This window comes from Pungitius pungitius, chromosome 1, assembly GCF_949316345.1.
Source record: "Pungitius pungitius chromosome 1, fPunPun2.1, whole genome shotgun sequence".
Lineage (NCBI taxonomy): Eukaryota > Metazoa > Chordata > Actinopteri > Perciformes > Gasterosteidae > Pungitius > Pungitius pungitius.
In genome coordinates this window covers 19,094,362-19,107,350 of record NC_084900.1, presented here as the reverse complement: position 1 = coordinate 19,107,350, position 12,989 = coordinate 19,094,362, and the positions used below count along the sequence as shown (strand labels likewise).

The window sequence follows — 12,989 nt, the reverse complement described above, 5'->3', positions numbered from 1 at the left end:
TAGCTGAAACAGCAGGGAACACTGTGACAAAAACGGTCGACAGGCACTGGCGTCTCCGGAAAAACCCTCCGGAGGGGCTAGGTGGGGCTCCCGGGTTGGCGTGCTGGACGAAAGAAGAGGCGCTGGAACCGGGGCGTCGGTGTTGGGGCTGGCCGGCCCTGCCGCCATGATGGTTCGAAACGCCTGCTCGTGGTGGGCAAATCGAGCGTGGCTGCGGGAGATGGCATCCCGCCAGTCCTCGGCGTCCGCTGGGTCGGACATGGCCAGATCGTACTGTCAGGGCAATGACAGAGGACGACCCAATAGCAGACGCGGACACAGGTAAGCAGGATACAATGCTTTTATTTATGAGTAGCGTGGCCTGTGCGGGGCACGATGCGGGACTGTCAGGCAGGCGGGGTTCGGGCAGGGGACAGACGTAGTCAGCCGGGCGAGGATCAGGCAGGAGACGGACGTAGTCAGCCGGGCGAGGATCAGGCAGGAGACGGACGTAGTCAGCCAGGCGGGGATCAAGCAGGGGACGGGCGTACCCAGCCGGGCCGGGGTCAGGCAGGAGGCAATCAGGCAGGCGGGGGGTCAGGCTGGAGACAGAGGTGGTCGGACAGGCGGGGGTCAGGCACGAGACAGGTGTGGTCAGACAGGCGGGGGTCAGGTACGAAGGGCAGGCCGGGAGAAGACAGAGAGACGGGAACGCTGGAAAGCTTGGAGACATCACAAGACGATCTGGCAGGGAGCTGACAAACGAACAGAGGTTAAATACACCGGGGAGGCAATCAGGGGACGAGAAACACCTGGGGGGGGTAGAGACAAACACTTAACGAGACACCGGCTGTTACAAATAGTAGTAGTAGTGGTAACGTCACGTGATAGGCGTGGTATTGGACGGCAAGTAGATTGACGCCATTCGATCGTGCGACAACTGAAAGCTAACCGCAAATAACAATGGAGGACATACAGCCGATCCTGTTCTTGCTTCTCGTTATGTGGCTGTTAAAGTAATGCTGCGCGGCGACATTGTTGCGACGGTGTTGTAGTTTAAAAATAGCGCCTTGTGTGTTGTATTGACGACACTCTTTCAACCAATCAACGTTCTGCAGTGAGTCTAGCTCCACCCTTTAGTACCAAACAACTGTGCCAGGTAACCCAACGGAAGGGTACCCAAAAAGTGGTACGGTACGGTTCGGATTTTTGGTACTTTTCTCAGTGGAGACACAAATAAAAGGGTACCGACCCATACCGTACCGTACCGCACCGCTCGGTGGAAACGCACCATTAGACTTTTATTTTGTTGCCACACTGTGCCAGGTGCTTGCCCGTAGCAGGAAACTAGATAGGATAGAGTACACTATAGACCTTCTCTGTATGGAAAAGTAGATAACTGGAGATAACTGGAGATAACTCGGGTTGTGATTTTACGCGTAAAGAACTTGAATTGAAAGGTAATTGAAGTGTGAGGTTCTGTTTCTCTGCAGCTGCATCACGCTGCTCCCAGTGCCTCTCTCTCTCTTCGGGTCTGTTTGTTTCTCTCCATCTTTCTAATAGTTTACCCACTGGCATGCAGCGGCCAGGCCAAGGAGGGCTAAGTTTAGCTTATTAGCAGCATTTTCCCTCCATTTCTGAAACATCTTGCCAGTATCGGAGCCTACTAGAGCGTAGATTCACATTTTTACATCTCAAATGTGTGCAAAATCTATTCTGGTACCACACAGCACAGCCACATTACTTTTTGATGTGTAACTTTTGCCCATTATCCGAATGGACTGCTGCATTCTTTCCTTATTATTTTTTAGCTAACAAAGGGCATATGGGGTATATATTAAAAAATCCCCAAGTTTCTCCCCGATAGAGGGTGATTATTGTTGTATCATATGTCCTTTTTATTAAGGAGAAAATGCTTCATTTTGTAATGAAGCTGGATATTCAGCAGTGTTTTGATGTCCTTTTGCTATGATCAGCTGGCCTGAGAGTGTGGCAAAAATAGATTTCATGTACACTGTAACTGATGAACGAACTATGAATGCTTGAAAGGAACATCAACAGCTTCTGTACACAGACACTGTTGACATTTCAATAATAAGAAATCAAATAACTGGGGAAGTGTCCTGAGGCAAGCTCATCTCCTCATGTATCATCTCATGGACTGCTCTAAGTACTAAATTGTGAAATAATGCATTTCTTATTATACAACTGAGGCGTTCAAGGTGATCTCAGAGCCTCTTAATCAACATCACACAGTTCCTTCATGCAGACGGGTCCTTTTTCATTACACTCACCTGATATTGACATTGTATCATCAAAAGTCATTCTATTGTTTTGTAAAACATGTTTTGTAAAAATTCTATACAGTATGTTGGGGTTTGATTTAATGTTATGTCAGGTTTTGATTTTTGTTGAATGCAATAAGAATTTTTTTAATTTGTTGTTTTAATTGTCTTTAGCTGGTTTCACTTTATTGTCACAATACGACTTAATTGTTGCTCACTGTCCATCTAATCAATCCTAAGCCTATCCTGGTTTCTATGCACTGAACATGACATCACAGGTGTGCACAGGTAAAACATTATTGTCATGATCTCAAATTACTCTGAATACAAAACACATACCTTTTCATCCAAGTTTAAAACTTTAAAAAGTTATTCATGCATTGTTTAAAAACAATTACATCGAATTTGAAAAGACCTAAAAAAAAGCAGAAGAAGGCATTTTAACGGATGCCGATGATGAGTCACACTTCGAGTACAAAGGAACTATTAAATGTTTACCTTCCTGGTCCGTCCCAACACGCTGTTTGAAGCACTTCACATACCAGCTCTAGTCACACACACCTTCCCCCGTGTCCAGGTGCAGTGTGTGTGTGGGTTTGGCGCTAGCAGGCACGTGCCCAGACCTGCAGCTCAGCCTATCTGGCCGCCAACGTCTCGCAGATGGTTCTGAACACGTCGTTCAGCCGGCCCACCTCGTCTAGCTGACTCCCCCCTCCTCACACAGCACACATTGTTCAGTGTTTAGCAGGGCGGCGGATCACTTACACAGCGCTAAAGCTTTCAACTTTGAAAATTGATTTAAAGAAACCTTTGGATTAACAGAGACGATTCAGGTGTTTCTTCATGTGGGTGAGATTCTTACAGGAGTAACGGCAAAAGGCGGCAAGGTAAGGAAACAAAGGAAGTTTAGTTAGGAAAGGTGAGTGTGAGGTGTGGAGTGACATGCCGGGAGCAGTCATGCTGCATCCTACGCGGAAACAAAGGCTTCACAGAAAATCTAATCTAGTTATTACGATACGGTGAGTTTTCCTTCTCACCACTTGAATGCGTGTGACATCCACAGCAGCAGCATTGCGATGAATCCGGGGTCCAGGGGGGTTTGATAGAGCCAAAAGAGGGCTTGTTATTTTTCTTGGCCTGTCCTTGAGTTGATGATGGGGCTGATTGATAAATTAGTGGCACAAATATGTTCTATAAAAAATATATATATACATATCCTAGTCTGACAATGACCTGGAATGACCTGAAATTACCTAAAATCACCTGGGGCGACTATGGGTAAGTGGGTAGCAGGTTGTTCTCCAATCAGAGGGTTGGCGGTCTGATCCAAGGCCCGGCTAACCGGCAGAATATATTTGTGTGCATCCTCATCAACCATGTGCAATGAAGACAATGTCTCTGTGTGTCCTCTGCTGTAGGTCACTGCAGCAGCTTTGGACCGCCAATCATCCTGATCAACTTATAAAATGTGTCATCTCTTCCGGAACAGTTCGGGGAACTCTCGTCAAAGACGTCCTTCTATGACCTCCATCACTTTGGAATATTGGATTGGATTGTAGTTTTCGCTTTGGGGACGGTTGACTGATTGTTGTGGGTGTTTGACAGCTCTGGATAGCAGGCACTCAGTACCAGTCTACTTCCTTCCTCCCACTTTTTAACTTGAACTTGAGAAACCTGAGCGAGGTCATCAGCCATGGAGGCTGTGGCCGCTAGAGTGGCCATGGTGACCAACTCCCCCAACTTGTCCCTGAGGTCCAGGACCACCGTGGCGACGGATGGCGAATCTTTTGTGAGCACCGCCAGCCTCCCCTGTGGTCACTTCCTGTCCACCAACGCCATCAACGTCGGTAAGTGTCTTCTTAACGACTGGTTGTAGGAGTGAATGATTTGTGTGTCTCTGGCCTCGTGGCGTATTAGCGCGGTTTAACTTTATGCAAGTTGTTGGTTTTGCTGAAAACAATTCACAGTTTTGCCTGCTTGTATTTCAAGTAGTCATTAGGGCTTCAAAACCTTGATGATGTAACGTCTTAAATGGAGTCTGACATGAATATTATAGATGATAGCGATTCCTTTGGCTGGATAAAGAGATTGGGTGTATTAAAGGCTGAGTGGTTATTGATCATAGCCTCGTCTTTTCTTTGTTGGATTATAGGACACATAGTCTCATAGTCATATTCCTTTCCCTTTGCCTTTGTCCTCATCCCTTAATCTGCAAGCAAAGTATCCTATTATTTTGACCCTGAAGAGAAATTAAGCAAGAGGAAAGAGAAATAAGATGATGTATCTAAGGGGAGGAGCCCCAGATGAATGATGAAGGTCCGAGGTGTCTATGATGAGTACAGACGCTGGTGGGGCCACACTGGATGTTTTAAAAAAGGAGGTTGTACCTTTTGAAGCCCCTCAGGAAGGAAGAAACAGCAGATGTGAGAATAGCAACAACTAACAATTGGTTTGTTAGACTGATGTATCATCATGTGCTTCACTATGTGACCTCCAATGCCACGCAATGCTGTCAGGACTTAGTTCCATATTATTCATGCACATAACATGCTCTAAGCATTCTCACAAATAAGCTTTGTAGCGGTGTCTTCACCCAACATTTTTACCCAATTTCTGTGAGAGAAGCAAAGATTGCTGTTATGAAATGAAACAATTTAGCAGAATCAGAGGAAAACTTAAACATATTGTTAAGTCGCACGTCCAACATATTTCTGTCACTTTAATAGTGTGAAAGGTGGACACGTGGAGATTGCTGATGGAAACCTTAGGGCTTCATACGAGCCGTTCCTGGGACAAATGATGACAGATGTTCGAATGTAGAATTCTAATCACACATGGTCTTATCTTTTACTTCAAGTGTGTAACAGTGAAGTGTCAATGTGTTTTCTTTCAGAGTATTAATTAACCCTTTTACCACTGTATGGTGGTGTGGTGTTCAGCACTGTCACCTCACAGCAACAAGGTCCTGGGTTCAACTTTCTGTGTGGACTCATGCATGACTCATGCATGTTCTCCCTGTGTCTGTGTCTCATTTCAATCATTGTAAATCTGTAATTTCAGAGCACATCTACCAATGTTAAAGACGGGACAGCTTTCTGAGATGAATTACTCAATTAAGGACATTTTATTGAAATCAAAAATTCAAATGTGTTAAAGAAAAGACGGACACAAATTATTAATACAATTATTACCTTGCTTTCCAGAGAAGAAAACTACACAAAGAATGAGTGAGAAGAGATTGTGATTCGTATCGTTGGGTCTTAATGGATCCTCTCCGTGTCCAGCATACTTTCTCTTTCTTTCTGAACAGTGATCGATGAAGTGTGTACATGTTCACAGCTCTTTGGTGAAGATTCCTACTAAGCTGCAGCTTCCGGTTAAAGCTTTGCCTTGACCCGGACTGCAGACTGGCTTCCCTGAGGCTATGCCCTTCTGACCAGGGAAGTTTTGGTGGCTGTGATGGTGTTGGAACAGATGAAGGATGTCTCCCTACTGGCTGAGGGGAGAAATAGGAATGGGAATGACAGAAACACAGAAATATATGAAGACGTTTTTCAAGAATTAAAAATGTATTCCCTTCTATTCATCCACCATGTTGCCATCAAACATTGGTGTTGTGGGACGTAATGAGGCTATGAGTAAATGGCAGGGAATGATTTTTTCACTGCCAGTCTACTAGTTACTCCGCTGGAGCTGGAGGTGGACACATAAAGATGAGAGAGAATATGAGATCAATGTTGGAATTGCTGTGCAGGAGTCACAACACAAAGTGAGAAATTACACTACAGAAAAGAGAGGTGTATATAACACGCTGATGGGTGATAGCATTAGTGCTATGGAGGACAAAAAATTACTTAAGTATAAATGAATAAATAAATGTATGAATAAATGCGTAAATACACGTATGAATAAATAAAATTGTAGATAAAAGAATAAATACATTAATGTATTAATATAAGATTACACCTAAACAGAACATAATTAAATAAATCGATTTCTACATTTCTGTATTTCTACATTTATTTACTTCTACATTTCTGTATTTCGACATTTATTTATTTCTACATTTCTGTATTTCTTCATTTATTTATGCCTGCATTTCTGTGTCCGTATGTAAATGAACTCAGGCGGGCTGAACCTCATTCATGAGCAAGATTGGTCAAATAGAGGAGCGAGACAAAAACAATCGATCCCAGCACTCCTGTAGCGCGTCTAGAAGCTGCTAGCAGCTCATGGCTTCTACCGGGCGAGATGTGTCTGAGCAGCTTGGGAATTGAGTTCCTGTTTAACGTGAAGGCAGCGTAACAACAACAGTTGTTTAGCTCACGTTTCCTAAATGCTGTTGTTCAAGGTGCCAACATACTAACGTTGTATTAAACTGTTAGATAGCCATGTAGCGTTCACAGCTTTATTTTTTGGTAGCACCGAGAACCGCAAACCTACCAGTTTCACCTCCACACTTGGCACCCAGCGGGTGGGGGGTGTCTGCAGTCTTCCCGTGTGGAGACTAAATAACTATCGCCGTGAAGAGTGATTTATTTATACCTGCGGGGCGTCAGACCACCTTCCTGTAAGGTTACGTAGTCGCAGCAGGTCTAGCCATCCTGGATAATGATTAATGAGTTTCATTGTCAGATTGAGAAGGCCTTCTCCCTCAAGGTAAAGATGGAGTAGAAGAGATCCAAGTACGTCGTTATGAACGCCTCTCCAGACCCGCCATGTTGTCCCAAAGGAGAATAAAATATACGATGGACGTCCATTCGTCGCTCCTCTGGTTCCACATCCATGTCTTCGTTGAGCTGAGACAAGTCCTCCCTCACTTTATCCAGCAGAAACTGAAGCGTGTCTTTCTTGCTCATGATCGCAATCGATTTGAAATGGTTTGAAAACACCATATAGCCAAATGCTAACAACAGCTTCTGCCAAGGAGCGAACTTCAAGACAGAAAGAGTAGACCAGGAGCGATCACACTGGCAATTATTTGCGTCTGCACGCAAAAATAAATGTGGAAATGTAGGCGAACAGAAATGTAGAAATATATGTATGATACAGACCCATAAATGAAGAAATGTAGGAGAACAGAAATGTAGAAATAAATAAATGGTATGTATTTGTTTATGACCTGTTTTATTATCAACTTTTATTCATTTATTCATACATTTATTCATTTATCTTCACATTTATTTATTTATTCATGCATTTATTTTTTTACGCATTTATTTGTATGTATTTATTTATTCATACTTAAGTCATTTTTTGTCCTCCATACAGTGCAGAGGTGTCAAGTAACGAAGTACAAATACCTCGTTACTGTACTTAAGAAATTTTGGGTATCTACACTTGAATATTTATTTTTCCGACGACTTTTTACTTCCACTCCTTACATTTTCACGCAAATATCTGTACTTTCTACTTCTTACATTTATAAAATCGCCTCGTTACTCCTATTTCATTTTGGATTGTTTTCCGGCTTGTCACCGTTCAAAAACACACAAACTATCCAGATAAATCGCGCCGTCGGGATTGCGTGAACTTGATTGTGGTTGGATGAAAAGTGTAAACATTTACCATCCAGAAACCTTATTGGTTTATCAGATGACGCAAATCAGAGTGACGCTGGGTGAAGTGGTAAAGGATCTTTTTCAGGACGGCAGATCGGTGGTCGCGGTACAAGGTGATCTCAGTTGGTATTTAGCGGCATGAACCCGCCTCCTCCTCCTCCTCATGTAACGTTAAATGAGTCTTCATGACCATGGGTCGGCCGTACATGTTTTTTCTAACTTTATTGATTATCTGGGACAACACAGCGACCTGCAAATAGCGTAGCGTCTTCAATAAAGTGACGTATATCTTAATGCGAGGCTTTAGAAATGAACACAAAGGGATTCTGTATTTGTTCAATATTTTGAAAAATGACCACTCCCCATCATGATAAAAGTGATGCGCCCCCCCCATAGTAAACCATGGAGAGACACTGCAGTCTAATCAATGGGAACAACGTGTGTGTCCTCTGACTCGTGTCAGTTAGCTGTCACTGGAACATGTTTTTTCCTTTGTTTAAGTCATACAGCATGCGGGTCGATACGTGTGTCCCTCTGTTGTTGTAGCGTCGCCACTCTGAATGTCGCCATGTTTCCATCATCCGGCAGGTCACGTGACCTGAAGGCACCTTCCCATCATATTGTAACGGACTGACGGACTGTTTGTTCTTAATGGACATTTTTTTCCCTTTCAGTACTTTTACTTTAAGTAGTTTTAAAACCAGTACTTTTATACTTCCACTTCTACAAAAGTATTTTCAAAACCTTGAATGTGAATACTTTTGACACCTCTGCATCAGTGGATGAGGAGAGATGTGTGTGCCTTGTTGTGAGTGCGGTTACAAAGCAGTACAGCAGTTAAGAGTAAGTTGTTCAACGTCCACGTTTCTCTATTCCATCTGCCAGTGTTGCTCTACATCCTGCATCTCTCCTCCGGCTGGTGCTCCTTCGATGCGCCCGACTGACAAAGTGACTTGAACCCAGTGCCGCGAGCACGTGGAGGCGTTGGATTGGCTTCACCAATGCTCAAAAGGAGGTTTGCAGACAGGACGGTGTTAGTGCACAGGAATCGGAGCGGTTAAGTCATTGCTTTCGTGCGTTGTTAAACCCCAATTACCCCAACTCTCTGTTGTGGTAAGTGGTGTCAGACCCAAATGCAGACAGGCCAGGAGGTACGGTGGGAAACTTATTTATTGTCCGTATCACAACAGAGGGAGGCGGATGGAGAATGGCAGGCAAATCCAGGTGAGGGGGGAATCCAGGCAGGGAAACGGCAGAGAGGCAGAAGAGTCAGGGAATGGATGGCTGTAAGGACAAGAATACAGGGTCAGGGGTACAGACATATAAAGAATCAATCTCTGACAACTATCGTGAACAGCCAAGCGCAGTCTCTACCAGGTGAGTGGAAACAACGATCTGGCGATGAGTGGGTGAAGAGCCAAGGTAGATATTACGTCAGGTGATTGTTGATTGAGTGCAGGTGTCAGGATGAGTATGGTTTGGAGCCACGCCCCTCCGCTTGACACCAGCAGGAGGCCTGGCCTCACCATGACACTCGCTAAAACAAGCTGCACTGGAAGCAACAGAGAAAGACAAGAAAGTATGAAAAGTAAGTACTATATGTGTATAGTAAATAACAGTGGGCCAAGAGGAGAAAGAAGAAAACCCATTTTGTGCCCAAATCACCAAAGAGGGGCTCAATAGTAACCACTGCTATATACACTCACCGGCCACTTTATTAGGTACACCTGTCCAATACTCGTTAACACTTAATTTCTAAGCAGCCAATCACATGGCGGCAACTGAGTGCATTTAGGCATGTAGACATTGTCAAGACAATCTCCTGCAGTTCAAACAGAGCATCAGTATGGGGAAGAAAGGTGATTTGAGTGACTTTGAACGTGGCATGATTGTTGGTGCCAGAAGGGCTGGTCTGAATATTTCAGAAACTGCTAATCTACTGGGATTTTCACGCACAACCATCTCTAGGGTTTACAGAGAATGGTCCGAAAAAGAAAAAACATCCAGTGAGCGGCAGTTCTGTGGGCGGAAATGCCTTGTTGATGCCAGAGGTCAGAGGAGAATGGCCAGACTGGTTCGAGCTGATAGAAGGGCAACAGTGACTCAAATAACCACCCGTTACAACCAAGGTGGGCATAAGAGCATCTCTGAACGCACAGTACGTCCAACTTTGAGGCAGATGGGCTACAGCAGCAGAAGACCACACCGGGTGCCACTCCTTTCAGCTAAGAACAGGAAACTGAGGCTACAATTTGCACAAGCTCATCGAAATTGGACAATAGAAGATTGGAAAAACGTTGCCTGGTCTGATGAGTCTCGATTTCTGCTGCGACATTCGGATGGTAGGGTCAGAATTTGGCGTCTACAACATGAAAGCATGGATCCATCCTGCCTTGTATCAACGGTTCAGGCTGGTGGTGGTGGTGTCATGGTGTGGGGAATATTTTCTTGGCACTCTTTGGGCCCCTTGGTACCAATTGAGCATCGTTGCAACGCCACAGGCTACCTGAGTATTGTTGCTGACCATGTCCATCCCTTTATGACCACAATGTACCCAACTTCTGATGGCTACTTTCAGCAGGATAAAGCGCCATGTCATAAAGCTGGAATCATCTCAGACTGGTTTCTTGAACATGACAATAAGTTCGCTGTACTCAAATGGCCTCCACAATCACCAGATCTCAATCCAATAGAGCATCTTTGGGATGTGGTGGAACGGGAGATTCGCATCATGGATGTGCAGCCGACAAATCTGCGGCAACTGTGTGATGCCATCATGTCAATATGGACCAAACTCCCTGAGGAATGCTTCCAGCACCTTGTTGAATCTATGCCACGAAGAATTGAGGCAGTTCTGAAGGCAAAAGGGGGTCCAACCCGTTACTAGCATGGGGTACCTAATAAAGTGGCCGGTGAGTGTAGTATATACTCACATAGGCATGGATCCAACGTTCAAAATAAATCTTGGTTTATGGTATGAAGTTCATTGCAAAACAAACAATGAGTCTGATGGTATCATGAGGATCCCACGCCAGAGTTTAATTTCTAATTTCTAGGGACGTGGTCGCCCACGTGTCCTAATCCTTACATGTCCTTTACATGGTTAACCTGCATTTCCTTTTTCCTTAAGCGTTGCTCTGTGCTCCATACGAGTAGTTTACCTATGGTTAGGGATGCGGCTGTTTGGAATGTTCAAAGTCTTTTACAAATTTATGGTTTTTAAGGAATTTAAGGAAATTGTAAAAATATGGGTTTAGGTTTTTTATGTGTATGTAAATATAATATCATCTCACCACATTAGCAGCATTAATTGCAAAATAACAATATCAATTGACATTGATGCATGTTGCAGAAAATAAAACACTGATGCTCTCATCACATGGTCACTGGGGTGGAAAACTCAATCTGCTGCTGCTCGAGCCAATGGTGGGAGGATTGTGGGTTCAGTTCCAGTCCAGCAGACTGCAGACCCCTGCAAAGAGAGTTCAAGCACTGAATATCACAGCCCACTCTGAAGCCGAGGGATATTCCAATCGGGTCACAACCGATCTGCAGAGGAGACTTTGGAACAGATTTTGCAGGGCAACTGCATCTTGTACTGGACGTGTTTTGGTAGATGTTCAGCGTATATATTTTCTCTCAGAACAGATTCTATTTCACCTGCAAGACTGTTGCAGATAACTGGTGCCAGAAGATCAATGCTTTCATTTATGTTGTGAATGTTGCGATACCAGCATAGAGCACCAGATGTGGTAGCCAGGCCTTAGCAGCATCCTGGGTTGGAGGAGACGGGTGTGTCGGGTCAGCAGTGTGTAGTAGTTCACTAATCTAACATAGGGATTATTCGTACACAGTCTCCAAGGTTTTAAGTAACCGCTTCACAAACTTGCTGATTCCCCCGCCCATCCTCTGCTTCATTCAGATGAACACAAACATCTGCAGTGTAAAAGGGAAAAACAATGTACCATAAAAACCATATACCCTAAAAACACCAGGATAGGAATTTTTAGGAAGCACAAAGTCAATTTACTGTATTGGAGGCCATACTAGACAAATGGTTGTTATCTATTTGCTATTAATTTAATACATTCAATCCATACTCCAATGAAATGAAGCAATGTTTGTATGTATGAGCTTCCGGGCCTCCATCAATCCCCAAAGCTCCCAACTCGTTATGGATCCTTTTGTCCTTTCTATGCTTCAATAATAAACACAAAACTAGAATCTTAAAATTAGATGAAGTATGTCGCGAGTTGAAACCACTGTTCCATTTGTTCTCTTTTCTTCTTTGCCACGAAGTGTTCATTTAGTCTATCATGAACATCGTGAGGGTGACATTCTTTCTGAGTAGATTGTGATGTCTTTATAAGAGCAGCAATCAAGAGGCCATGTAACTCTGGATGAGCTGCATATGAAATACAGTTTGGTGTTTAACACCAGTCATGTGGGAGACACTGCAAACATGTGAAAGAAGGTGCTATGGTCAGATGTGACCAAAATGGACCCTGAACCCAAAACGGCCCTTCATCTTGAGAACCCAAATGAGCACATGATCCCAACATGGAATTATTGAGGTGCTGGCACCATTTCACTTTTTATATTGGACCTATTCATTGAAAGAGATAAATATAACTAGAAAATGTGGCTTCCTGTTACCAGTATCTGGCTCTGCGGCCGTAAATAGTTTTTACGGAAATTCCATTTCAGGTAGAGAGTACACATCCCCAGGGTGTGACTTGGCGATAACTAAGACATTCTGATGTACCAGTCCAAAATTAAAGCCTCTCAAAATACCATACAATAGCCATTTTCCTTCAATATCTCAATCACCACTACATGTTGTCATTTTCAGATTAGATACAATCAATACTTTCATGACCATTCCACTTCAGGTTGATAGTAGACATCCCCAAGGTGACACTTATGGATAACCAAAACATTCTTATGTTCCATCCCAAAATAAAAGCCTCTCAAAATACCATACATGTCCCAACTTCCTTCAAACTCTTTTAAAAGGTGTTTTTTTAAATTGCGCCCTACGCACATAGTTTATATTTCTTTTGGCAAAATGCAACTTTTAGAGACCAAGGTCTCAAGAGCACACTGCGTGGATTTGAAAAGAATCGGGTTTAATCCCTGGGAGGAGTTCGGTCTTTTACAACTG

General features: G+C 43.8%; 1 protein-coding gene and 1 long non-coding RNA gene across 2 annotated transcripts in view; one reads left to right on the top strand and one right to left on the bottom strand.

Annotated features, from left to right (window-relative positions):
- Nucleotides 1-3,007: 3,007 nt before the first annotated feature.
- Nucleotides 3,008-12,989, top strand: part of LOC119222608 (1-phosphatidylinositol 4,5-bisphosphate phosphodiesterase eta-2) — a 159,157-nt gene continuing 149,175 nt past the window's right edge. The window contains 2 exon segments of the mRNA XM_062562968.1: nucleotides 3,008-3,151; nucleotides 3,683-4,111. Of these exon segments, the coding sequence (XP_062418952.1) occupies nucleotides 3,958-4,111 (154 nt within the window). The 5' untranslated portion in view covers nucleotides 3,008-3,151; nucleotides 3,683-3,957.
- The window catches only part of LOC119222639 (uncharacterized), a 45,196-nt gene continuing 40,549 nt past the window's right edge, over nucleotides 8,343-12,989 (bottom strand). Inside the window, exons 4-5 of the long non-coding RNA XR_005120815.2 lie at nucleotides 9,200-9,377; nucleotides 8,343-9,109 (exon numbers count right to left, since the gene is read on the bottom strand). This is a non-coding gene — a long non-coding RNA (uncharacterized LOC119222639). The remainder of the gene's footprint in view (nucleotides 9,110-9,199; nucleotides 9,378-12,989) is intronic.